Genomic DNA, 27,851 nt, shown 5'->3' with positions numbered 1-27,851 from the left:
ATGATATACATTTAAGTATGTTAATCAGTTCTTAGAAATAAGTACAGTTTCTCTTTTAAGAGCAATTTACCTAAACTGACTAAAATGATAGTGAAGTCCTTTAGTTCATGTCTGTTGCACTGCTTCCAAGTTTGTTTGAAATGTGTTTTAGAACAAACTTGATTAATACATTTTTATTAGAGATGTTTTAATCAACTTATTTATTAAAATATAACCTACATATAAAAAGGCAATAAACTGTAGGTATACAGTTTGGTAAGCTTCCACAAAGTAAGCACACCAGTGTGCTCCTCTCCCAGATGAAGAAGGAGGTGATCTCCAGCCTGCAGAAGGCTCCCTCCCACCCATCCAGCAGTTCCCACCTGTTTCCTCCGTAAATAACCACTGTCTGAACTTGTAGCACCATTAGTTTTTCTCACGGGGAAATACCATTTTTAATTTCTGCACATTGTTTATTTGGATAAATTAAGACTAAAATGTATCTTCAGAATGTATTTCACATTCCTCTAGAAAGGGAACGCTGTGACTTAATACCAGTTTGATTCTTAGAACCTAACTGGCAGCTTCTGATTATAATATAACCTGTGATTCGAAGGTTGAAGTCACTTTAACTCACATTCAGAGGAATAAAAAATGTACTTTGAGCTGAATTGCGGAGTATCTTCTTTGTGAAAATCTGCAAGTGAAAAAGGCTCTGGACTTTTCAATATTAGTTACGGAAATTGAACTATCTCCTGGATTCTGAATGTTCTCCTTTATGTACTAAATTTAGATTCCCATTTAACTACACCCACGATGTTATGTATACTATACGATGTTAGCACCATTGTTTCCACCTGTCCATTGCCAAGGTTTCAGACTGCTTTCCAGACAGTACTGTTTCAATTCCTGGGCACCCTCCTATAAGAAGAAAATGTTCTTTTCACTTCGTAGCAGTTATTCCATGAATCTGAAGTGGTTCTTCACCTTAAAATGTGATGACTGTATTCGATCTACTTATTTATGTTTCAGACAAGGTATTGAAATGGAAAAAGTGATGCAGGAGTTGGGAAAGTCACTGACAGACCAAGATGTGAACACCCTAGCTGCTCAGCATTTCGAATCCCAGCAGGTAAGTGAGGTATATATAATGACTTTCAGAGTGCATTTTTTTGTTTATTTTTGTGAAGGAAAAAAAAAATTAACTAGTTGGTATACTGTCTCTTTTTAGGACTTAGAAAATAAGTGGTCCAATGAATTAAAACAATCGACTGCCATTCAAAAACAAGAGTATCAGGAATGGGTAATTAAACTTCATCAAGACCTAAGAAATCCCAACAACAGCTCCCTCAGGTATTAATCAGGTATCGTTTTTATGAGATAAAAAGTTGTTATCAGTAACAGTTTGTATTTATTGTGAAATCGGACCTTTTTAGTTGTAGATATTTTTAAGTCACCAATGAAAATTCAAGATAACTATATGCTTTTTTTAACACCTTTCCTTTTGTAGACTTTATGTGGATTATGTGGGGCAGGATGTTTTACAAAGGTGATTCCCCACCTAGAACTTAGCTTTATAAATCTTATGGGTATGTATACCTAAATACCTTGACTACTGTCTCCTGTGTTTTTTTAAATTGGTTTCCTTTCAATGCAGTACACAGTGGTTGAATGCATCTTAAATGCCAAGCACTCTTTAAGCAGAAAAACAATAACTGCCTGTGGGGAGCTTATATTCTGTGGAGACTGACCTGTAAATAGTACTGTACAGAATGATATGTGCAGTAATAGAAGCACGTACAGGGTACAAAACGAAGAAGACGACTTTCTATAATTCATAATTTGTGTGGTCCCTTATGGGCTAAATGCACTGTGTTTCTTATATTGCCTGTTATTTCCTGGCTGTGTACTCACCTTTGAAAATTTCTTTCTTTTTTCAAAGCTTAAAAGTATATTCTATTGGAGATATACTTAGTACAGTATAATAATCCTGTTTTCAGGGTTTTCTAGTGTGTGCTGTAAACATTTAGATATAGCCTTTTATTTATATAATGTCCTTCTCCCTTACTTATCTTGCCTTGAAGGTAAAAAACCATGTTTATTTTTTCTGCTCTTGTAATCCCCAGATCTCTGTGAAGTGTCTAGCTCTTGAGCAGTTCCGTTCAGTTCCGTTCAGTTGCTCAGTCGTGTCCGACTCTTTGCAACCCCATGGACTGCAGCATGCCAGGCCTCCCTGTCCATCACCAACTCCCAGAGTTTACCCAAACTTATGTCCATTGAGTCAGTGATGCCATCCAACCATCTCATCCTCCGTTGTCCCCTTCTCCCTCAGCCCCTTAATCTTTCCCAGCATCAGGGTCTTTTCAGATGAGTCAGCAGTTCGCATCAGGTGGCCAAAGTATTGGAATTTCAGCTTCAACAGCAGTCCTTCCAATGAACACCCAGGAATGATCTCCTTAGGATGGACTGATTTGATCTACTTACTGTCCAAGGGACTCTCAGGAGTCTTCTCCAACATTACAGTTCAAAAGCGTCAATCCTTGGCACTCAGCTTTCTTTACAGTCCAACTCTCACATCCATACATGACTACTGGAAAAACCATAGCCTTGACTAGACGGACCTTTGTTGGCAAAGTAATATCTCTGCTTTTTAATATGCTGTCTAGGTTGGTCATAACTTTCCTTCCAAGGAGAAAGCGTCTTTTAATTTCATGGCTGCAATCACCATCTGCAGTGATTTTGGAGCCCCAAAAAATAAAGTCTCTCACTCTTTCCACTATTTCCCCATCTATTTGCCATGAAGTGATGGGACCCGATGCCATGATCTTCGTTTTCTGAATGTTGAGCTTTAAGCCAACTTTTTCACTCTCCACTTTCATCAAGAGGCTTTTGAGTTCCTCTTCACTTTCTGCCATAAGGGTGGTGTCATCTGCATATCTGAGGTTATTGATATTTCTCCTGACAATCTTGATTCCAGCTTGTGCTTCATCCAGCCCAGCGTTTCTCATGATGTGCCCTGCATATAAATTAAATAAGCAGGGTGACAACATACAGCCTTGACATACATACTCCTTTTCCTATTTGGAACCAGTCTGTTGTTCCATGTCCAGTTCCAACTGTTGCTTCCTAACCTGCATACAGGTTTCTCAATAGGCAGGTCAGGTGGTCTGGTATTCCCATCTCTTTAAGAATTTTCCAGTTTATTGTGATCCACACAGTCAAAGGCTTTGGCATAGTCAATAAAGCAGATGTTTTTCTGGAACTCTCGTGCTTTTTCAATGACCCAGCGGATGTTGGCAATTTGGTCTCTGGTTCCTCTGCCTTTTATAAAACCAGCTTGAACATCTGGAAGTTCACCGTTCACGTATTGCTGAAGCCTGGCTTGGAGAATTTTGAGCATTACTTTACTAGTGTGTGAGATGAGTACAATTGTGCGGTAGTTTGAGCATTCTTTGGCATTGCCTTTCTTTGGGATTGGAATGAAAACTGACCTTTTCCAGTCCCTTGGCCACAGTTGAGTTTTCCAAATTTGTTGGCATATTGAGTGCAGCACTTTCACAACACCATCTTAAAGGATTTGAAATAGCTCAACTGGAATTCCATCACCTCTACTAGCTTTGTTTGTAGTGATGCTTCCTAAGGCTCACTTGACTTCACATTCCAGGATGTCTGGCTCTAGGTGAGTGATCACACCATCGTGATTATCTGGGTGGTGAAGATCTTTTTTGCACAGTTCTTCTGTGTATTCTTGACATGTCTTCTTAATATCTTCTGCTTCTGTTCCATACCATTTCTGTCCTTTATTGAGCCCATCTTTGCATGAAATGTTCCCTTGGTTTTTCTTGAAGAGATCTCTAGTCTTTCCCATTCTATTATTTTCCTCTGTTTCTTTGCACTGATCACTGAGGAAGGCTTTATCTCTCCTTGCTATTCTTTGGAACTCTGCATTCAAATGGGTATATCTTTCCTTTTCTCCTTTGCTTTTCGCTTCTCTTCTTTTTCACAGCTATTTGTAAGGCCTCCTCAGACAGCCATTTTGCCTTCTTGTATTTCTTTTTCTTGGGGATGGTCTTGCTCCCTGTTGATCAGATCAGATCAGTCGCTCAGTCATGTCCGACTCTTTGCAACCCCATGAATCACAGCACGCCAGGTCTCCCTGTCCATCACCAACTCCCGGAGTTCACTGAGACTCAGTCCATCGAGTCAGTGATGCCATCCAGCCATCTCATCCTCTCTCGTCCCCTTCTCCTCCTGCCCCCAATCCCTCCCAGCATCAGAGTCTTTTCCAATGAGTCAGCTCTTCGCATGAGGTGGCCAAAGTACTGGAGTTTCAGCTTGAGCATCATTCCTTCCAAAGAAATCCCAGGGCTGATCTCCTTCAGAATGGACTGGTTGGATCTCCTTGCAGTCCAAGGGACTCTCAAGAGTCTTCTCCAGCACCACAGTTCAAAAGCATCAATTCTTCGGTGCTCAGTCTTCTTCACAGTCCAACTCTCACATCCATACATGACCACTGGAAAAACCATAGCCTTAACTAGACGGACCTTTGTTGGCAAAGTGATGTCTCTGCTTTTGAATATGCTATCTAGGTTGGACATAACTTTCCTTCCAAGGAGTAAGCGTCTTTTAATTTCATGGCTGTAGTCACCATCTGCAGTGATTTTGGAGCCCCCCAAAATAAAGTCTGACACTGTTTCCACTGTTTCCCCACCTATTTCGCATGAAGTGATGGGACCGGATGCCATGATCTTCGTTTTCTGAATGTTGAGCTTTAAGCCAACTTTTTCACTCTCCACTTTCATCAAGAGGCTTTTGAGTTCCTCTTCACTTTCTGCCATAAGGGTGGTATCATCTGCTTATCTGAGGTTATTGATATTTCTCCCGGCAATCTTGATTCCAGCTTGTGTTTCTTCCAATCCAGCGTTTCTCATGATGTACTCTGCATATAAGTTAAATAAACAGGGGGACAATATACAGCCTTGACGTCCTCCTTTTCCTATTTGGAACCAGTCTGTTGTTCCATGTCCAGTTCTAACTGTTGCTTCCTGACCTGCATACAGATTTCTCAAGAGGCAGGTCAGGTGGTCTGGTATTCCCATCTCTTTCAGAATTTTCCACAGTTTATTGTGATCCACACAGTCAAAGGCTTTGGCATAGTCCCTGTTATACAGGCACGTAAAGAAATACTTATGGGATGGGTGTAGAGACAGGCTTACGAGTCTTATCATTAAACTGTTTACCTGATGCTATCTATTATCACCTCCTATTATCATCTTTCATTTGTGTTGTTGTTTTCCCCAAGACAATACCTTAGAAACATTTAAACAATTTTTTATCATTAGAAATGGGATAACCCCCTGGACACTAACATGTATATACTCGTCATTTCAAATGAAAAAAGTGCTAAACTCAGTACAAAAAGAGATATCGGGGACAGGCTGGGAACATCCATATGGCATAAGGTCCAGTGGTGTTTCTCAGACTGCTACTTGTAGTCTGCCAGGAACCAAGGTAGATCCTTTGCTTTCCAACTGAACTTTAAAAATAATAATAGAGAAATAATAGAGAGATTAGAGAGTGAGTGGCACGAGTGACTAGTTTTCGTCGAGTGCGGCTTCTGAGAGAAAAACAGACGTTGGCCTTCGGGTATATCTGGGTGCTGCTGACATGAGCGGCCCAGACGGGGGCGAGAGGACCTCTCTCCTTGAGACCCAGAGCCTCACCACATCCGACTGTGCCGCCGCAGCTCCGGACCCTTCCCGGTGCTGAAAACAGAGGCGTCACAGGTGATGGCGGAGACGGGTGAGGGGTATTTCGAGGCCGTCGCGCTCCCACCACCCTAGCTTCCGGAGGAGGAAGGCGCACCCAGCTGCTCCCCCAGATCCAGGCTGTGCCGGTACGTTCCAGATCCGAGCCGGTGGGGATGGCGGTTACGTAGCGCCCGAAGCGAGGCTAGAGCCGGCTCCACCTCCTACGGAGGGCCTGGAAATGGCGTCTGGGTCCCTGGCAACGGACGACAGCCTGGGAAATGGCCGTCAGCCCGGAGAGCCGCAAGGCTTAGTCGGGAGAAGCCGCTAGAAACTTGTGGCGCGGAGAAGCTGGGGTCTGACTTGATGGCGGAGGCGAAAGCTGAGGAAGAAAAGACTGAAGAGGGCCCCGTCTTCTCGGTCGCAGTGGATGAGGAGGTGGTGGGGAAGGAAGGAGCGAAGGAGGAGGCGGCAATGGAGCAGGGAATGGAGGTGGAGGAGAGGCCAGTCGGTGAAGAAATAGAAATTGTGGAGAAGAGAGTGGTGGAGGAGGCGGGGCACCGGCCCCTGCGTAGGATCTCCGCATGAACCCGCTGGAGGCAATCCAGCTGGAACTGGACACTGTGAACGCTCAGGCTGACCGGGTCTTTCAACAACTAGAGCATAAATTCGGGTGGATGCATCGACACTACCTGGAGCGGAGGAACTACATCATTCAGAATATCCCGGGCTTCTGGGTCACTGCCTTTCGGAACCACCCCCAGTTGTCTCCCATGATTAGAGGCCAAGATGCAGAGATGTTAAGATACATAACTAATTTGGAGGTGAAGGAGCTCAGACACCCGCGAACAGGCTGCAAGTTCAAGTTCTTCTTTCGGAGAAACCCGTATTTTCGAAACAAGCTGATTGTCAAAGAATATGAGGTCAGAGCCTCTGGCCGAGTAGTGTCTCTTTCCACTCCAATCATATGGCGCCGGGGCCATGAACCCCAGTCCTTCATTCGCAGGAACCAAGAGGTCGTGTGCAATTTCTTCACCTGGTTTTCAGACCACAGCCTTCCAGAGTCTGACAGGATTGCTGAAATTATCAAAGAGGATCTGTGGCCAAATCCACTGCAATACTACCTGCTGCGTGAAGGAGTCGGTAGGGCCAGACGTCGCCCAATCAGGGAGCCCGTGGAAATCCCCAGACCCTTTGGGTTCCAGTCTGGTTAAACTTTGCCATTGGGAAGGTTTCTGCGCAAGGTCCCTTTTCGCCTCTTAATGCACCTGCATTTGGGCAACAGATACGGATATGTCTTCTAACCACCCCCACGCCCCCCCCCCCCCCCCACTTTTTTCTCTGACATTTCTGGAGCCTTTTTCCTCTGGACATTGAGTTCTCTCAGCCTCAAGATTGAGACAGTCATGGCCATGCTCCTTCACTTCCACATGGCCTTCGTGCTTTTCTGCGTTAATATCACATGCTTCATGGCCCATGATTCATACCACTCCTAAGTAAGCTTGTGATGTTGTAAACTGCATAGTCTTTATCTGCACTACTTGGACCCTGTTTGTTCCCAGAGCCTCCGGTTTGACTCTCATACCTGGAGGTATTTGTCTAGGAGGCCATTCTACCCATCCTACTCCGCAGCACAGGCATATACCCTGTAGATAACTGGGCATTAATGATATCAGGGGAGAACTGCAGTGGGCCACTGGACCTGTATGATTTATGTGACTCCATTGCTCTTCTTGCGCCTCTGGTCACCTACTATTGCTGCCTGCTACCGCTGCCTGCTACTGGCTGTTCCCTTGACTGCTAGTTACTGGATGGACATCTTCTAGAACTTTGTCAGCCCCACTCTGGTTTCTGGTAAACGATCTCCAGGTTTTCTGCCAGCACTCAAAAGACCCTTCCATTTTCCCCAAAAGACTTATCCTCTATTCCTCATCCCCCGCCCCCACCTCCCTTTCCTCCGCTCCCATCATCCAGAACCCTAATAACTGTCAGGCAAGTGGTTGAGGTGACAAGTTAGACTTCTCATGGCAGGTTGGCCTAAAGATGGTGTCCATTCAAAGTACCAGGCTTTTTCAGTCTCTAGTGAATCACCCAAAAGCTGGGTACCTCTTTGTGCCTCCCTTTTTCATCCTGAGCATAATTAAGCGCCAGAGTGGCAGTATACCTTCTCCATTGTCTCTCTCCTGTCTTAAATGTTAGCTCATAGGCGTGTGCAAATCAGGTCTTTTAATTTGGCCCTCCATTATTTCAAGGAACAGGCTGTCTTGTCTAATTGCCAGAGCTCTTATATTCTTCTGCTCTCTTCTGCATCCTCCACCCACTTTAGCAACATCTAGAGGATTTAAAGGGAGACAGATTTAGATGAAATGAAAAGTGCTATCTAGGCCATAATTGATGGAAGAAGATATTGTGATGGGTGCCCAAAACAGGAGAAACTGAACAGACCGCAGATAGGCAAAAATGAGCCAGGTTAAAATTGGGCCTTAAATTAAGATGGAGAGTCTTCAAGGAGGTTCTTTGTCTGTCAGTGGTGATGGGAGAAGAGGTTCTTTTCCCAGGATTAACACGTGAGAATTGAAGGGGGTTAGAATGTTAAATACATTACCTAGAAAAGAGTTTTGTAAAAAAGGCAACTGAGTGCTTTCACTTGTTTTCGTTTGACTTAATTTATAAGGAGGGTTAGTACTGCGTGCTTTATTTCACTAGTATTTAGTAAAATCATGTTATTTCCCTTGTTTCTGGTTACTGGGAAAATTGAGCTATATAGGCTTTATTTTGCTTTCAGTTGAGAACATTTGGAAAAATGTGCTGTATCTCTGTATGATATAAACACCTAAATGAATATTGTAGTGAATTTCAGCTTGTTTCTGTTAATAATTAAACTGTATGCTTAGAAATATAATCTGTGTAACTTGTTCTTGTCATATTCTTAATTTGGAAATTGTTGTCTTCATGAAAAAGTAGCCTACTAAAAATATGTGGCTTAATTGTCTGTCTTGATAATTTGCCTGGTTAACAGCTTAGTAATTCATGTATCTTTTTCTAAATGGCATAAATACTTGTGAAGCTGCTCTGTCAAATTGAAAGTGTACCATTGATATATTTGTCTTTCTTTATACGCATGATGGTAAAATAAAAGCATGTTACTTGCTGGAAAAAAAAAAAAGATAAAAGTAATAATAGAATGGAATGGAATGGAACAGATCTGAGTAGAGTAGACTAGGGGAAAAGACATCAGTGCATTACACATGTGTGTATTGAACAAAATGTAAAATATTAAGTATGTACTCTATACTGTGGTCAAAAAGGCAGAAAATCACTGACCTAATGGAAGCTCAGAAAACCCCTTGCTACAAAAAATATCTCTTGATGCAGGAGACCCCGGTTTGCTGGAAACGGGATAGGCTGCCCACTCCAGTATTCTTGGGCTTCCCTTGTGGCTCCGCTGGTAAAGAATCCACCTGCAGTGTGGGAGACCTGGGTTCAATCCCTGGGTTGGGAAGATCCCTTGGAGAAGGGAAAGGGTACCCACTTCAGTATTCTGGCCTGGAGAATTCCATGGACTATATATAGTCCATGGGGTCGCAAAGAGTCGAACACGACTGAACGACTTTCACTTTCACTTGCTACTGTAGTTTCAGAAATTCATTCTGTGTGATCAGTTCCATGGTATAAATATTGACCTCTCGCTGCTGCTGCTTTAAAAAATCAAGTATTCCTAGGAAAGAGTATTTTTACTGTGACTTTGTTAGCTTGCTTTCCTTTTTGGTAGGTTTCCTAGGGGAGCAGAAACCTGTTTTCAGCATAACTACATATGGAATTGTATGAAATTGACCAGTTTTTAAAATTCATGCATTTTTGCCTTTTTGTTTAAAATCAAGTCTATTGAAGGATAAATTGCATAAAAGTCACTTGTTTTAGGTTTGCATTTTGATGAGTTTTGACAGACTTAGTCATTAAGTCATCACTGCAGTCAAGACATAGCATTTCCTCTTTATCCATTTATATTAACCCCCCTTCTGCTTGCCGAGTTCGTGGTAACCTGATCTGATTTCTGTCCCTGTAATTTTTATTTTCTCATATAAATGGAATCAAACTGTATGCAGCAGTTCATGTCTTACTTTCTTCACTTAACATAACCCTTTTGAGACTCATTCATGTTGTTGCCATTATAAGTGGTTCTTCCCTTTTTGTTGCTCTGTTGTTTTTTTGTTTATCCAATGGTGGACATTTGAAGTATTTCCAGATTTGGGCAATTATAAATGAAGTGACTGTAAGCATTTACATACAGGTCTTTGTATAGTCATGAAAGTGAAAATGAAAGTCAGTCGCTAAGCTGTGTCCAGCCCTTTGCAAGCCCATGGACTGTAGTCCACCAGGCTCCTCTGTCCATGGGATTCTCCAGGCAAGAACGAATACTGGAGTGGGTTGCCCTCCTCCAGGGGATCTTCCCGATCTGGGGATTGAACCCAGGTATCCCACATTGCAGGCAGAGTCTTTACCATCTGAGCCAACAGAGAAGCTGGAACATATGGATGGACGTATGTTTATAATATAATATGTGTAGACATATGTTTAAAATTTCTTATGTAAATACCTAGGAGTGGGATTGCTGGGTAACACAGTAAATAAAATCCATGGTGTGTTTAATCTTATAAGAAACTGCCCAACTGTTCTCCAAAGTGGTTGTGACATTTTTGCATCCCCACCACCCACGTATGAGGGTTCCAGATGCTCCACACCCTTGTCAGCACTTGGTGATGATATTTAGCCATTCTGGTAGGTTTTGTAGTGGTGTCTCATTTTGTGTGTCTTTGCATTCCCCTGGTGGCTACTAACGCTGAACATTTTTTCAGTTTTCAGATCAGCTATGGCTGATCTTCTAGCCATAGCTCTCCTTTATTTTTTTTTTCTTATTATTGAGTTGTGAAAGTTCTCTATGTATTCTGGTACAAATGTATAATCAGATATATGTTTTACAAATATGTTCTAGCACCTTGTGGCTTGTCTTTTCATTTTCTTATCAGTTTCTTTGAAAGAGCAACTTTTTATTTTAATTAAGTACAGTTTATCAGTTTTTAAAAGATCTGTGTCTTATCTAAAAATTCAAGATCACAAAGATTTTCTGCTATATTTTCTTCTAGAAATTTTATAGTTCAAACTTACACATATAACTCAGGATCTAGTACTTCATATATATTATAATGAATATAAGTAAATATATCCACTATATATTAGAATATAAGTAAATATATCCATTATGTATAAGACTTCCCTGTAGCTCAAATGGTAAAGAATCTGCCTGTGAGGCAGGAGACCAGGGTTCAATCCCTGGGTTGGGAAGTTCCTCTGGAGAAGGGAATGGCAATCCACTCCAGTATTCTTGCCTGGAGAATTGCATGGATAGAGAAGCCTGGCGGGCTACAGTCTGTGGGGTCGCAAAGAGTCGGACACAACTGAGTGACTAACACTAACACGTATCCACTATAAAATGCAGACTGTTGTGTGTATTAGAAAAGAAGTAGTGTGTGGCTCAGATGCGTCCAGTTCTCCAGGCAAGAACACTGAAGTGGGTTGCCATTTCCTCCTCCAGGGGATCTTCCTGACCTAAGGATTGAACCCGGGTCTCTCATCTCCTGCATTGGTAGGTAGATTCTCTACCACTAAGCGCCGCCTGCATAAATAGTGCCTATGCCCAGAAATGAGCAGGCTGTTAAGGTGAAGGCCATGGAAATCCAGTTGGTGGTCGGGCTGTTTGGTTTCTGTTCTCCAGTCCAGTCCACCACAGGCTCCACTGTCTCCAGTGGTACGCTGCTGCCACTTGGTGTTGAGAGTGGGCCATTGGTCTCTAGCTGGCCCTCTGCCACCCTGCCCCACCCTGAGCTGTCAGTAGCCTTCGAGGGCCTGCTCCTCAGCAGGAGGTCCCTGTGCACTGCTGCTCTGCCCCCAGCAATAGACTGGACTTGTTTGTTGTTCAGGGTCAGGCTCCTCGTTGAGGGTGGGAGGCAGGTTCCGTGGTCCCGTGGTCTTGGGCACGCCCTGCAGATCTGGGCCAAGGGCATGGGGCAGCCTTAGCACATCTACCTGTGCCACCCGGTGGCCTGTCTCTCCTCCTGCCCCACCTCCAGGCCTTTCCTGGAAGCACTTGGTGGAGGCCAGTGGGAAAGAGTTTGCAAGAGCATGTAACATCCATTGCTGTCCTAAATGCACATGCCACCCCATACTTGACCTTGAAGAACGTGTTAGCATTTTAGCTGATTTCTTCTTACCTTCTTATATACATTACAGCATTTCATTTCTACGATACTCTGCCAAAACCGAAAACCGTGTGTCCTGTCTCCCCTGGGACAGGCATGTCACACTTCAGAATTTAATTTCTTGGTCACCTTGTTACCTCACATCTCTGATGAGCTTCAGAACAGTTATGGCCGTATAGATTACCCCGGCTTTTCTTTTTATTAGAACAGGAACAACTTTCTTTCATGGCTTCCTGAATCCTAAAATGATATTTAATTTGTGTAAATCTGTATGAATTTGTTTAGGGGTTGAAATTGGCTATATTTACTAATGAAGTCCATCAGTGACACAAATAAGACTGTTTGGATTTATCGAAAAAAATCTAGTCAGGGGAATAGATGACTATTACAGATTTGAATCATCTTCAGCTCACCGTAATAAGTGAATTGAGCAGTTGTACAGTTCTGATGCCTCCACGGAAACATTTTCAGGAAGTGCAAGGGCTAGAGCTAAGAGAAGTCTTTTAATGTGAGACTCTTGGCAGTGAAAAAATAGGAAATGGTTTTAAAAAAAAGGATATGAATATGTCAAAATGAACTTTCTTCTTTTTTAATTCTTTCTTTTATTTGACTTTTTTGTTTTCAATTTTCATTTCTCTCACTTCACTTTTTCTCTAGTTTCACTGATGCCACCTGATATAAGGATATATTAATGTTTTTTAATGTCATTTTAAACATTTTAAGGTAATGTTAGTCACTATTTAATCATGCCCTAGGCTACTAAGAAATATTACATAGTGGCATAGGAGTTGATGTTGTAATGACTAAAAAAATATGCCTCACTGACTGAAAGAAATAACCAAAGAAATGGAAGAATAAGTGGGAATTGTATAAGTTGTCAGTGCTTGTGTTCCTTGCCCCATGGATAAAGGATAAATTTAGGAATAAATTAAGTGCTACTTTCAGCAATTAGTTTCATTACCTGGTGGCTCAGATGGTAAAGACGCCGCCTGCAATGCGAGCACCCGGGTTTGATCCCTGGGTTGGGAAGATCTCCTGGAGTAGGAAATGACAACCCACTTTAGTATTCTTGCCTGGAGAATCCCATGAACAGAGGAGCCTCATGGGCTACAGTCCATGGGGTCGCAAAAAGTCAGGCAGGACTGAGTGACTTTCACTTTCATTTCACTATAAAGCTTTCTTTCCTATAGGAAAATTTCTTGACAAGCATACCAAAAAAAAGCATATCAATAATTTTCTCAATTGCAGTGAAGAAATTAAAGTTCAGCCCAATCAGTTCAGAGAATCTGCTGAAGCAAATGGAAGGGTTTATGAGGAACAGAGAAAGTTAGAAGAAAGTTTTACCATCCACTTAGGTAAGTGTGTTAATTTTTTACAGTCACCACTTTGTAACTGGTGAAACTTTTTTAATGTTTTTAAGAGAAAAATCCTTAGCGTATAAGTAGAATATATCCCAGTTCTTTTTAAAATGAAAGTCTTCCTTGATGGCTCAGACAGTAAAGAATCCACTTTCAATGCAGAAGATCTGGGTTTGATCTCTGGGTTGGGAGGATCCCCTGGAGAAGGAAATGGCAACCCATTCCAGTGTTCTTGCCTGGGAAATCCCATGGACAGAGAAGCCTGGTAGGCTATAGTCCATGGGGTCGAAAAGAGTCAAGACACAACTGAGTGACTTCCACTTCACATTTAAAATGAAAAATTAGGTTCTGCTCCAAGAAGGCCTATGTTTATTGGCTATAAGTTTTCTATTTTAGCTCATCTATTATTTTTTTCAAATGCAAAGGTGAAATATTAATAGTTATTAAAATAGAACACAGGCTTCCTCGGTGGCTCAGTGGTAAAGGACCCACCTGCCAATGCAGGAGATACAAGTTCAATCCTTAGGTCAGGAAGATCCCTTGGAGGAGGAAATGGCAACCCCCTCCAGTATTATTGCCTGGAGAATCACCATGGATGCAGAGGAGCCTGGTGGGCTACAGTCCATAGGGTTGCAAAGCATTGGGCATGACTTAGCGAGTGAACAGCAGCAAAATAGAAAATTGAAAAGCCCATCTTAAAGTATTCGTAGCACAGATTTACTAGGATTCCTGCCACAGAGATTTGCCTCCTGCTCTGCTGGCTTTCTGCAGCTGTCTAAGTATCTTTCTGGGCCTGCTGCCTTCCCCCAGGGGCCCAGCTGAAGACCATGCATAACCTGAGGTTGCTGAGAGCAGACATGCTGGACTTCTGCAAGCACAAGAGGAACCACCGAAGCGGCGTGAAGCTCCACCGACTGCAGACAGCGTTGTCGCTTTACTCCACATCCCTTTGTGGCCTGGTGTTGCTGGTCGATAATCGAATCAATTCCTACAGTGGCATTAAAAGAGGTAAGTTAACATTGTGCGTAGTTACGCCCTCAAAGTTCTCCATTTAATGCCATTTGAAAGAGAAAGCAGTTAGAGGAAAAGAACTGAAAAAAGCTTGAGCCACCCTGGTATTCAGGTAGTCCAAACAGCACACGGACCCAGACATAGTCGTGTAGGATTTGTTTCATACTTTAGCACCCATGGGGCGCTTTAGGATATTTCATTTTTCTTAAAATCCTATCATAGATAATACTTTAAAGGATCCTTTTTCATGGTATCACAAAAAGAATAATCAAGACATAAATACATTTTTCAGTTTAGAAGCAGATCCTGACTGAATTTTAGTTCATCCATTTGTCATGTTTTTTCTTTATATTTTTAAATGATTTTTAAATGATATTTTAAATGATGATTTTTTAAGAGTTTGACATAGAAAGTACATTGAAATGTACAACTACTTTTAAGACGCTTGAATATTTTATTTTCTATCATAAGTGTAAGAACCTGATTTTTTTTAGCACTTTTGGGAACTAGATTATGATCAAAGTATCTACTATTTAAAGAAGGTCTGGACTTTTATTAAAATTTCCTTGCCTATTAATTATGTATTCTTTTGAGCCACCGAGAGAGTGAGTTTCTGATCAGAACCAAATTGTTGTCCCTTAACTTACTAAGACATAATCATAGAGAGGACAAGTAAGAGCTGCCGTCCTTGGGAATACTGTGTTCCATTCCTGATGGACCTCTCTGTAAGTAAACACTAAAGATCTGATACTTCACCTTTGCAAGTTCGTTAACTATGTTGGGTCCCTTAGATTTCGCCACGGTTTGCCAAGAATGCACTGACTTTCATTTCCCCCGGATTGAAGAGCAGCTGGAGGTTGTCCAGCAGGTCGTACTTTATGCGAGAACCCAGCGCAGGAGCAAGTTGAAAGAATCTCATGGTCAGTGAAACTCAGATTTTAAAAAATTTCACTTTGAGGATATTCTGTCTCTAAGCACTCTCTTAGCATCCTGGCCACCTGAAATAGAGAAAGTTGTAGGAAGGAAGAAATTAAGAACAAATTTCAGAGTCTTTAGAAGCTTGAATTCTGTTCTTAATTTTCTTTTCTTCCTGATTTTGTTCAAGATCCTTAGAAAGACTGTTTTAAAATTTTGATTCTATAGTTGGACTTGAAGTAGGCACTCAGTGGAAAGTTGGGATCCTTTGCTTCAAGTATCTCTACAATGGATATAATTAGAACTGTAAAGAACATTGAAATCATAGGGTAAACAGCCCAAAATATACACTTCTTATATGTTCCATCTTTGATCCACTTAGGTAGCATGAAGTCAGTTACAAGAACTGGTTTTGGTTGTTCTTTTTAAAAATTACTATGTTTAGAACTATATCCTGCTTTTTCTATATTTATCCACAATCTAAACATCCTTATAGGAAATTTACTGGAAGATGGTTTAAAAGCTATGGGAAAAGTTCATGGTGTCTTTCTTCAGTTATTTTTAATTATGTGTAAGAAGACCTTTGGGAAGACAGGGGAGACATAAAAGAAGATACTCTAGCTCAAGTTACAGAGTAATTCTGCTATCTGTAATTGAAAAATGAAAGTTTAGAAAGGAATCTCTCCAAAAAGTAAATTGGTGCCATAAGTTTGTTTAGTTAGGAGCTAAATATATAAGGGTAATATTCATTCAAGAATATACATGAGGTCTGTTTTTCTTATTTTTCTGATATTTCATAGTATATCACAAGCTTAAAATTACAATACATGCTCTTATACGACTCGAGTACATACCCAGTGTTTTATTATTTCTTATAGAAACTTAATGTCTTGCCCAAGAAATAAAATATGGCACGTTTTTAATAGTTGGTCAAACCTTTAAATCTGCTTCTGGTGCTTTGGTTGTCTGCCTTGTTTGTTTGTTTTGCAGCTGCAGTGTTTCAGAGAAACCCTTAGAGTTTTCTGGTGCTTTGGGTTCACAGGTTTTGTTTTTTATAGTAAACAGAGACACTGCTATACCTTTGCTTGGTGACTTTATTCTCTCTCCCATCTATGTTGAAGAATTCCTCGTGTTCTCCTGATGATAGAAGGCAGTTCTCTAGAATCGACTTGATTAGCATTCATAATAGTGTCCATGTTTATTCAGTAGATATAAAAAAACATTTTTTTTAATTGTAATCATTGCTGAAATAGGTAAAGATAGCCTTGTACGTGCTAAGTCGCTTCAGTCGTGTCTGACTCTTTGTGACCCCATGGACTATAGCCTGTCAGGCTCCTCTGTGGGGTTCTCCAGGCAGGCATACTAGAGTGGGTTGCCACGCCGTCTTTCAGGGGATCTTCCCAATCCAGAGATCGAAACCGTGTCTTCTATGTCTCCTGCATTGGGAGGGGTTCTTTACCGCTAGTATCACCTCAAGATTCACAATTCACACTGTGCAAAAGAGCGTACAGGGAGAGACTCTGTGACTCTGTCCACCAGCCATCCAGTTTCCTGCTCCTGGGGCAGCCAGTGCCATGTCTCGTGTACCTTCCAGACGTGCGTTTATGAATGTGTGTGTGAGCACATGTCTGTGTGTATTTACAGATTTTCCTGCTTCATGCAAATGGCAGCTTTCTCTGCACACTCTTTTGTCCTCTGCTTTTTTTCCACTAAATAGTTTATCTTGGGCGTCCTTCCACATCTGTACAGACAGAGCATCCTTAGAGCCTGTTACTGCTGGATAGGGTCCACTGCAGGATATCCCCTTAATGATCACGTCCCTGTTAATGGGCATTTCATCTGTTCCAGAGTTTTTTCTTCTAAGTATTCTAATGCGTGAATAACCTTACACATACATCATCTTGCATGAGTGAGCGTATCTCTGAAATAGAGTCCTAAAAAGACATTCCTGAGCTAAAGGGCACAGGCAGTTGTACTTCTGATAGTGTTAGCAGTTAGTCTGCGCCGCGACCCCACCAGTTTGTATTTCCACTAAAGGTAACAGTGGCTTTGCTCTGGCAATGCGTGTCACTCACAACAGACCCCGGCTGAGTCTAGGAAATCAGCCTGGAAGCGCACCCCAACAAGGACCTTCGGGCAAATTCCAGTCCGTCCTCTTATTCTTCTGCCAACCCCTGCCCCCATCTCATTCAAAGTGGCACGGTTGTGATCGGAGACATCCAGCTATTGTTCTCAGTAGTGACTAAAAGCATGAAGACGGAGATCACGACAGTTAGGAGAAGGCGGAGGGTGCTGAGTGTATTTATGTGAGGTTAGAAAGTGTGTGGGGACGGAAAGTTTTAAACCACATACGGTTAGGGCACCGTGTGTACATCATGGTAGTACTTTGTTCTTGTTCGGGCAGCTATTTTGTGGTTTAAGTGAGTCAGTGAAACAAGTAGGTTTATAAAAGACTCCTTTCTTAGAGAAGCCCGCATGTTGTTATAGAAGAGTTTTGCCAAAATGCTTTCTGCGTCTCTTCCTTTTCTGAGGCGTGCCCACGTTTGTTACGCACATTTACATCCTGATTCGCAAGTCTGTCTATTCTCAGATACTCTGTTATTCTTCTCACTGTGTTTTTTATATCAGCATCTTTATGTTTCTGTGGTTCATGATAAGCCAAAAGCAGTTTCGTTTTTGTACATATTTTATACCCATTTTTAAAAATAGCCATCTTCTTAGTGTTACAGGGTATTACCTTTAAAACACGGAAAGCGGGCGGGCTATAGACTGTTCTTTTTTTGTTTCTTAGGAAGGATTTTGTCAGTTTCAGATTGCACGTGAACAAAATTAGAGGCTCCTCATTTACTGTGTTTTTGTTTTCTGTGCTGTGAGCAGCCATTTATTCAGTGCCTATCAATTTCAGGGGTTTGTATGAGAATCACATTATTGCATTAAATGTGGATTCTGGCAACACAGAGCCTTCTATGTCTCTCCCTCCCTCAGTCTGTTTATAAAATATATGCGTTTACAAGGTACAGTGTTATAATCAATGACTCAAAGTAGTCAGTGGGTAAAACACTAGGTTACTTTTATTCAGAACTTTTTAAAAACGATAATACTCCCTTAGTAGTTTCAGTTTACTCATTTGAAGTTCTGACTGTTTTCAAGTGATTTTCTGATATTGAAAGCCATTGCAATATAGTCTTAGATTTAATTTGTATAGATACATAGTTTCTTAAAGATAGGTATCTAATAATATTCATGCTGCATTTTTCAGTTCTCTTAGGATTCTTATAAAATTCAGATGTGTCTTCTATTAAAAATATATGTATACATGTAAAATAATGTGTTCAGCCATAATAATGAATAATCAAATGTGCTATATTTTATTTTACCAACATGTATCCTTCAAAGTAATATCATGCCTTCTAAAAGGAAAGAAAAACTATTGAATATCTGGGGGGGGGGGGGAGGGAAGAAGACTCCATTTGAAATGGAATCTCAAGTATTTATTTGGAAGAAATTGTATATAGTGTCAGATAAGAAGTGACAGATTTCAAGGATGGGCTGAATATCAAATGATTCCCAGTGCTACTAACCATTAGCCTGTCATCCTGAACAAGTTATATCCTCAACAGTGACTCAGATTCTAAAAATAAAGATGGCCACCCCACAACTGCCTAATGAAGTTATTTTATGTGTAGTTAACTTAGTGCCCTGAACTGCCCAAATGAAAAACAGAGCCTTGGCAAGTCTCTTGTGGTCAAGATCACAGAATTTGGAACCTGAGTGTGTGGGTTCCAGACCTGGTTCTGCCACTTACCTGTGCCTCCTTCCTTAAGTGAGTTAACCCATCTAAGCCTCTGTTCTCACATATAAGATGAAAAGGGTAGAGTGTTCTGGTTAGAGGAGTTTTGTAAGAATTAATAGACCATCCGTATAAAGCATGTCACAGACCACCTGATACCTAGAGATCCTTAGTAAATTTTTGCTGTGGTTGTGGTTGTTTGGGGGACATCAGAAGTGTGTTCTCATACGTTAACTATATTCTCTCATGTTGCATTATCTTATGAATAGATTCTGGAAGCCGAAATGGAGGAAGTGATGATAAGACTAAAACTGCAGATAGAAACTATTTAAATATTTTACCTGGTGAGTATTATTTCACTTGCAGTTTTCTTATAATCACATGCATTGAAATCACAGATTTCAATACAAGTTCTTTTGGTGTACATTATACAGTTTGTCAAGTGTATCACCTTAGAACTTTGTATCTCTGTAGATACACTGTCATAGTGTCCAGCAGCTAAATCCTTATTCTTATACCAGCCCTGAGTTTTCCCAGATGCGTACAAGAAAAATTCCTCAAGCCGTTGCGTAAGTTTTTATTATTATTTGCTACGTCACACATTGTTTCTTAGTTTCTTAAATGAGCCAATAAATCATTTTTCTTCTGACATATAAACAACAGTAGATAGAGATGTAGATAATTGAACACGTGGAAAGAACACAGGTCATCTGATTTAGAATCTTTTTTATTGCCATCTCCCCGTAAATGTTCCTGTCTTCCCTTTCTTTAAATCTCCTGTATGACTCTTGGGAATATTGCTTATCATCTGGAAGTTCGGGCCCCTGATGTTCTTCCAGGTTCCATGCCCTCTGATGGCCTGCAGCAGTGTCTGTGTGACAGGGCACAACAGGAAGGCCCGTGTGGAGACACTGTGTCAAGTCTCTTCAACCACGTTGCAGGTGCTGAAACAGCCAAGGTTGTCTGGCTCCATTTCCTTCCCCAGATTTTCGACGCCAAGGCCACATTCCACGTAATCCTGGTGCTCACTCCTCTCCCAGCCAGCTAGCTTGTGGTCGTCGGCTTCCGAGTGCACGCCCACCTCAGATAGCCCACCCCGGTGGATAATGCTAAGTGGCGGGGATTATGTCACCACGAGGTGGTTCTCCACTTTGTGGAGCAGGAAACTGTCCTCCTCTCCATCTAAAAATACCTTCATTGAGACAGGATTTATCTTATCTCTCTTCGTAGGTACATAATTTAAATCATCTATATTTTGTGGCTTTCTTAAAATGTGTCACCCTTATCTGTTCTGGAGGTACCGATGTCTGATTTTTTTAAACTTAACTCTTTACTGCTGTGTGCATTTTCCCTCTTGGTCCTTCTTGGGAAAAGCCTGTAGGTGAGTATCTGGCTATTAGTAGTAAATCAAGAGACTGTGCTATAAGTCAGCATCAGAGAAGGCGGAGTAAGGGTTCAGTGAGCTATGCTGGTAGCTTCTGAGTTTCCATTTGGAAAAAGCTTGCCAGCCTACCCAGGAAGGAGACAGGAGATTAGAAGGGTCCAGATCACAAAATGCTTCTAGACTTCAAGTTACAGAGAAAGAGTTTGATTTATGTCTCTTTTAACCAGTGAGTTTGCTTCATCATTATCTAATTACTTGTAGCTTGTATCATCTTAAGAATTAAACATCAGCTTCTTTAATTCTTAAAACAGCTTTGTAAGGAAAGCAGTCAGGAGTTATTTTTCCCATCTAATTCATGAAGTACAGAGGATCTGTAAATTGAATTGATTTGCCCAAGATCACTCAACCAGTCAGTGCTAGATGCCAGATCTTCTTAACACCCAGTCTGGTCCCTTTTCCTACCGTCTTCTGTTATTTCAATCACCGCTGCCAGCGCCGAGACCCCCACATTCCTCACGGGTAAAACAAGGCCCAGGACAAGTCGTCTGAGGTCAGATGAAGCAGTGCCAGCTTGGGGATTAGGAACACCTGACTTGTGCAGTAAGTAAGTCAGCAGCCCCTGTGCTGGCCGTGGCCCAGGTTCAACATGGTGACTCCCATCGCCTAAGCCATCAGCCAGAGTTCGAAAGGTGGGGCCTCCTGGGACCTGCCTGGATTCTGATAAGCAGTCTGCATCTCATGTTGCCTGCCAGGGAAATGGCAGCCGTACCACTTCTTGCCAAACAAGTTTTTTTTTAACGTTTCTTTTGTCTAGTTTGGCCTGTCACTGGCCTTTCTTTAATTTCTTTTACTGCTTATCTAGTTCTTATATCGTAAGTCAGAGAAAAAACAGACTTTTGACTAGGGCCTATCAGTGACACAGCTTATGTATACTTGTAACTGGAAATTGTTAAACACTGTGCCAACGTGTGTTAAGTACTTTAAACATACTCTGTGTTTATAAGTAAATATAAAGTAAAATCCTAAGATAAGGACCTTGAGGCCAGGATGAGCGGACTTTGTGGGGATGTGGGTTAGTGATGGAAGACTAGGTTTTACAACAGCAGGATTTTCCTCGAAGAACATCTCAGAATTTCCAGTGAGGCAGGTGTGTTTATAAAAACATATTTTTATATATTTTCTGTTTATTTACATTGACAGAAACTGCAGAATATAAAAGCCAATGGCTGGCATGGCTACCTAGGAAATGGAGTGATTGTAGAAAGCCTGGATAAAATAAGCTTTTGGTTGAAAACATTTGATTACCATTCAGCAAACCAAAGTTTACCAAGTACCTTCTGTGTACCAGGTCCTGTAGTTTCATGAGCTACAGACAGCATGGTAAACGAGAGAGGCAAAAGTCCTTACAGTCACAGCATGTAAACAGTGGTACTCTCTTTAAAATAACCTCATAAACAGATAACAAAAGAATTTCAGTGCTGAGGAGAAAATAGAACAATGTGAAAGAGAATAAGTGAGGGGTGAGGGAGTCCTACATCAATCAGATGGGTCAATCAAGGAAGACTTCTGGGAGGAGGTGACTTTCGCTCTGAGACATGATTGGTGAAAAGCAGTCATCTGGACAGCAGCCGTGGGGGAAGGGCCCTCAGGAAGCAGCCCTGGATCAGGAACAAGCCCTGTGTGTGTGAAGACCTTAAGGAAGGCCGTGTGGCTGGGGTGAGAAAGGGTAAGACAAGAGGATGGAGTTTGGGTTTTTTTCCTGAGTGTCATGTGAGCCTTTTGGACCATGTTAAGTGGGAGAGTGATATAATCTGGTCTATACTTAAAATCATTCTATCTGTACATGTGGATATGATCTGTTGGCAAGAATGGGAACAAAGAGGTTAATTCAGAGGCTGTTGCTGAAACCTAGGTGATAAGATGGTACTGTGAACTAGGGTGATAGCAATAAAAATGGAGTGCTCAGACTTGAGATAGTTGAGATGTTTGTTATAGATCACTTCATGGCAAATAGAAGGAGAAAAAATGGAAGCAGTGACAGATTTTATTTTCTTGGCCTCCCAATCACTATGGGCAGTGACTACAGCCATGAAATAAGACACTTACTCCTTGGAAGGAAAGCTATGACAAACCTAGACAGCGAATTAAAAAGCAGAGACATCACCCTGCCGACAAAGGCCCATATAGATAAAGCTATGATTTTTCCAGTAGTCATGTACAGATGTGAGAGTTGGACCATGAAGAAGGCTGAGCACCAAAGAATTGATGCTTTCAAATTGTGGTGCTGGACTCTTGAGAGTCCCTTAGAAAGCAAGGAGATCAAACCAGTCAATCTTAATGGAAATGAACCCTGAATTTTCATTGGAAGGACTGATGCTGAAGCTCCAGTACTTTGGACACCTGATGTGAAGAGCCAACTCACTGGAAAAAGCCCCTGATGCTGGGAAAGATTGAAGGCAAAAGGATAAGGGGGTGGCAGAGGATGAGATAGCATCACGGACTCAATGGACGTGAGTTTGAGCAAATTCCAGGGGATAGTGGAAGGCAGGGAAGCCTGTTGTGCTACAGTCCATGGGGTCTCAAAGAGTTGGATACAACTTAGCGACTGAACAACAACACTGAAAATAGTTGGTGGTGAATTGGATTGGGGAGGATGTCATGAGAAAAAGAGAGTAATGAAGGCCAACTCGTGTGTTTCTGTCTTTGCAGCTAACGGAAGGAAATTTGGCCCCTAAATTGAGATGGAGAAGAGCAGGTGCAGGGTGTGGGGAAGACAGATCTGCAAGTAGCCTGTCTTGACATGTTAATTTTGAGTGAATTAGGGCGCTTTGAGCATTTACATCAAAACTGCGATGATGGGCACTCATTTGATTTATGTACTGCTTGGTGGTCTCTTCATACCAATTTATGAACCGAAGATGAATTCGGCCGTCACCTCTCTTTTCCATCACCTTCTTTCCAAGAGTTAAGTAGCGCTAATCCTGTTTGCTTCCCGAGTCCCACACAGGTCCCTGATAAACTCCTCTGCTGGTTCAGCACGTTGGCTGCCTGTCACAGTTGTCTCTGAAGCCCACTAGTGAACACGCTTTGTGTTTCTGAAAGTCACGATTGTTATCTGCTGTTCACAGGAGAATTTTACATCACGCGGCACTCTAACCTCTCAGAAATACACGTCGCTTTCCACCTTTGTGTGGATGACAACGTGAAATCGGGAAACATCACTGCTCGGGACCCTGCCATTATGGGGCTCCGAAACATTCTCAAGGTTTGCTGTACCCACGACATCACGACCGTCAGCATTCCCCTCCTGCTGGTGCACGATATGTCAGAGGTAAGCAGGTGGGAAAAGTGCCGGCGTTTTCTGAGAATGTGGCAACACTGTAGAATAAGCATCATCTGCTTTACATTTGTGGAGAAGGCAATGGCACCCCGCTCCAGGACTCCTGCCTGGAAAATCCCGTGGATGGAGGAGCCAGGTGGGCTGTGGTCCATGCGGTCGCTAAGAGTCAGACACGACTGAGCGACTTCCCTTTCACTTTTCACTTTCATGCATTGGAGAAGGCAATGGCACCCCACTCCAGTACTCCTGCCTGGAAAATCCCATGGACCTGGTAGGCTGCAGTCCATGGGGTCACTAAGAGTCGGAGACGACTGAGCAACTTCCCTTTCATTTTTCACTTTCATGCATTGGAGAAGGCAATGGCACCCCACTCCAGTACTCTTGCCTGGAAAATCCCATGGACCTGGTAGGCAGCAGTCCACGGGGTCGCTAAGAGTCGGACACGACTGAGCGACTTCCCTTTCGCTTTTCACTTTCATGCATTGGAGAAGGAAATGGCAACCCACTCCAGTGTTCTTGCCTGGAGAATCCCAGGGACGGGGGAGCCTGGTAGGCAGCAGTCCATGGGATCGCAAAGTCAGACACGACTGAAGCGACTTAGCAGCAGCAGCAGCAGACTACTGTTAAAATTACTTAGCACTCTGAGTAGGCACTGACAGGCAATAGAAAGAGAAGCTTGCTTGTTGGCAGGAAGAAGCCAGCCTCCTTTCACCAGGTTCTCAAGGACACTGTTGCTATAAAGCACATACTGGCGGCTTCTACAACTAAAAGGTGGCACAATCGTTCGCTCCTTTTGCTATGGACTGTATTTTACGCTTTTAAATTAAAAAAAAAACTCTCTTCCCATGACTGCTTTCCCTCATGCTTTCTTCCCTCCCCTCCATGAAAGCTAGTTAGAGGGGCTAAGTTGTGGACATAATACAGAGGTTAGATCCAACTTTAGTTATACAGAGGTTAGATCCAACTTTAGTTAGAGAGTCTGGAGGAGTGAAACAGCCTCCAAGCAGACAGGTGCCAGCTGGTCCTTCTGGGAGAGCCCGTGGCCAACGGGGTGAAGGACCTGTATCAGCAGCACGGTGCTGCTGGTTTTGAGTGGCATTCTTTAAAAAGCAAAATGGCTAGCCAGCAAGGACAGATTGTGAAAGGAAGGGCGTTCACTCCTTGATTATTAAAAGTTATTTACCAGAGTAGCAGATGTGTGTAAACCCTCTTACCGTAAAGAAGTGGTGCAGAAGATTTTATGTTGTACTTTTCAGAGTGACCGAGTCCCCGCTTAGACTCATCGTATTCAGGAGGCCTCACTTTAAACACAGTTCGCTGTATAAACACACACACAGCTCGAGTCCATGTAAGACAGGGTGGTTTAGATGATTTCCCACTGACCATCCATGTGTGTTTTCACCAGACACACACCGTTTTGATTAAGAGAGCTCTGACTCATTTAATGAGCGGTGCGTCAGTGTTCTCAGCCTCAGTCATACCCAATTCGGCAGCAGGAGTGACTGACCAACGTGTTTTGTTGTTTCCTTTCCTTCCACTGTCGCTTTATAAAGTCTCAGTCCCACCAGGAACTTGTAGCCATCCTTCTCATCACAGACCAGCCCATCTATAGCAGAGTCTTTGGGGAGAAACAAAGAAAGTTTGTGACGAGGTCCGGCCCCATGAAAGTATCCAGACATGCCTGCAGCTGGACTCCTGGTTAACCAGTTTATAAAAATGGTTCTATGTAGGTGGGAAATGACCTCAAAGGCAGCATTTCCAAAAGTCACCAGGTTCGGCCTCACTCCCAGACATCTGACACTAGCAGTGTGCCCTCTCCCACAGTGTCACAAAAGTTTCATGTTTTAAATCGGGACGGCCAGCTGCAGAACATTAAGCCTGCGTCCAGAGTCCCGTTTTAATTCACAGGAGTATATCAAGCCACACTCCTCCCATCGGTTGTATTTAAACATCCATTCAGGTCACTGAGTCTATCCTGCAAACTCAGACGACACTGCCCAGGATATAGAGGCGGTGTTTGTCTTAGCTTTCACCAAAGGGTCCCACAGCATTTCGTCTCTTGTTTTCTTCCTGTGACAGACAGACTTGCCACACTCAGGCCCACGCTGCAGCGCGTGAGGTGCCACCGCTGTCGGAAATGGTCCCGGCCTGGGGTTGATAAAATGAATTGCAATTTAAAAAAAAAAAAGGAAAAAATAATCCATCAGCCGGAAGGAAGACATCCTACTCTTAGCAGTTCTATCCCTGTAGACCTTTGCGACCTGAAGACAGTGTCATCCTGGAATCAGTCTAACCTGCCATACGGGGAGTGAACCTGCAGGCCACGAACCCCGAGTTCCTGGCTTTTCCTCTTGTCTGTGCTGTGAACTTGTTGACTCGTTTGGGACTCACCAGGTTTTAGTTGTCGTGGTTGTGGTAGATGCAGATGTTGTTCTTTGTTTTTAACTTTCCATTGTTGTTTAGTCAGTCAGCCATGTCCGACTCTTTTGCGACCCCCTATACTGTAGCCCACCAGGCTCCTCTGTCCGTGGGGTTTTCCAGGCAAGAATACTGGAATGGGTTGCCATTTCTTTCTCCAGGGGATCTTCCTAACCCAGGGATCGAAAACCCACGTCTCCTGCATTGGCAGGCGGATTCTTCACCACTGAGCCATCCGGGAAGCCCTTTTAACCTTTCTTAGCGTATAATACCAGAGAAGGCAATGGCACCCCACTCCAGTACTCTTGCCTGGAAAATCCCATGGACGGAGGAGCCTGGTAGGCTGCAGTCCATGGGGTCGCTTAAAGTCGGACACGACTGAGCGACTTCACTCTCACTTTTCACTTTCATGTATTGGAGAGGGAAATGGCAACCCACTCCAGTGTTCTTGCCTGGAGAATCCCAGGGACGGGGAAGCCTGGTGGGCTGCCGTCTATGGGGTCGCAAAGAGTCGGACACGACTGAAGCGACTTAGCAGCAGGAGCAGCAGCGTATAATACACCTCGGGAAAAGCACACAGAAACACGGCTCGCACGTTCCCCGACTGACCACCGACGTCAGCAGCGCCCAGGTGATGAAGCAGAACGTCACCAGCCAGCACCCCAGGAGCCTCGTCCAGCCGCTTAACCCGCATCCTCTCCACTGTTCCCTCCACAAGGGTAGCCGCCGTTTTCACTTTGAAAAGCACAGGTTAGTTAGGTGTCTTTTTCCTGCAAAATCCTATCAAAAACATATGATTTATTTTGTTTCTGTTTTTAGGAAATGACTATACCATGGTGCTTAAGGAGAGCGGAACTTGTGTTTAAGTGTGTCAAAGGTAAGATACAACCTTATGTTTAACAACAAGGACCTGTTTTCTTCCTCGAAAATCTTGACAGTTGAGCAAACCAGGTGAAAGAACGTGGATGTTCCTGTGGTCGCCTGGTGCCGCAGTTATATGGTTTAATGAGCAAATCCTTCATAATGGATTTTTTAACCTTTTCCAATCACAAAACAAAATCTCCAGCCCTCTTTTCTGTTTGTTTCGGGTCACGCTATGCAGTTTGTAAGATCAGTTCCCCGATCAAGGCTTGAACCTGGGCCGCATCAGTGAAAAGCACCCAGTCCTAACCATTAGGCCACCAGGGGCGCCTCCAGCCCTCTTGAAATGCAACAATATTTGAACATTGATAAAACTTACTCTCAGCTACCTTTCATTTTCCCGAAGAGAAAATAGAACCACATATTTAAGGAATCTTTAATGACTTGTTTTGGCTTCGTTGTGTGGAGACAAAATAGAACTCGAGAAACGATCATTCCAGGTGTTTTGACAGCACTGTGGGAAACCGTGCTGGTGTGGAGAATTAAGGATTACAGAAGTGTGTCTGGCCCTCAGGCTTGCCTCTCCCACAGGGAAGCAGGCACCTAAAATGTGGAGACGGGTAGCCTGACTGTAAACGTCCAGTTTACTTTCAGTAAAGGACAGGTGGGCTTGAACCAGAGCTCATCATTCAGCCACATCTGTTGCTCTGTTCCAGGTTTCATGATGGAAATGGCCTCGTGGGACGGAGGGATTTCTAGGACAGTGCAGTTTCTGGTGCCACAGGTGTGTG

At 42.8% G+C, this 27,851-nt stretch overlaps 1 protein-coding gene and 1 pseudogene across 1 annotated transcript in view; both read left to right on the top strand.

Moving 5' to 3' along the window:
* Window positions 1-27,851, top strand: part of FERRY3 (FERRY endosomal RAB5 effector complex subunit 3) — a 47,563-nt gene that overhangs the window by 11,448 nt on the left and 8,264 nt on the right. The window contains exons 5-13 of the mRNA XM_055568793.1: window positions 1,012-1,111; window positions 1,211-1,332; window positions 13,232-13,338; window positions 14,152-14,349; window positions 15,144-15,272; window positions 19,327-19,401; window positions 23,570-23,772; window positions 27,019-27,076; window positions 27,777-27,844. Coding sequence (XP_055424768.1) covers window positions 1,012-1,111; window positions 1,211-1,332; window positions 13,232-13,338; window positions 14,152-14,349; window positions 15,144-15,272; window positions 19,327-19,401; window positions 23,570-23,772; window positions 27,019-27,076; window positions 27,777-27,844 — 1,060 coding nt within the window. The remainder of the gene's footprint in view (window positions 1-1,011; window positions 1,112-1,210; window positions 1,333-13,231; window positions 13,339-14,151; window positions 14,350-15,143; window positions 15,273-19,326; window positions 19,402-23,569; window positions 23,773-27,018; window positions 27,077-27,776; window positions 27,845-27,851) is intronic.
* On the top strand, window positions 5,388-8,886 carry LOC129643747 (testis-specific Y-encoded-like protein 1; annotated as a pseudogene).

The sequence above is a fragment of the Bubalus kerabau genome, chromosome 1, assembly GCF_029407905.1.
Source record: "Bubalus kerabau isolate K-KA32 ecotype Philippines breed swamp buffalo chromosome 1, PCC_UOA_SB_1v2, whole genome shotgun sequence".
NCBI classification, from domain to species: domain Eukaryota; kingdom Metazoa; phylum Chordata; class Mammalia; order Artiodactyla; family Bovidae; genus Bubalus; species Bubalus kerabau.
Note: the sequence above shows the minus strand (reverse complement) of the source record. Positions and strands in the feature narration are given on the sequence as shown.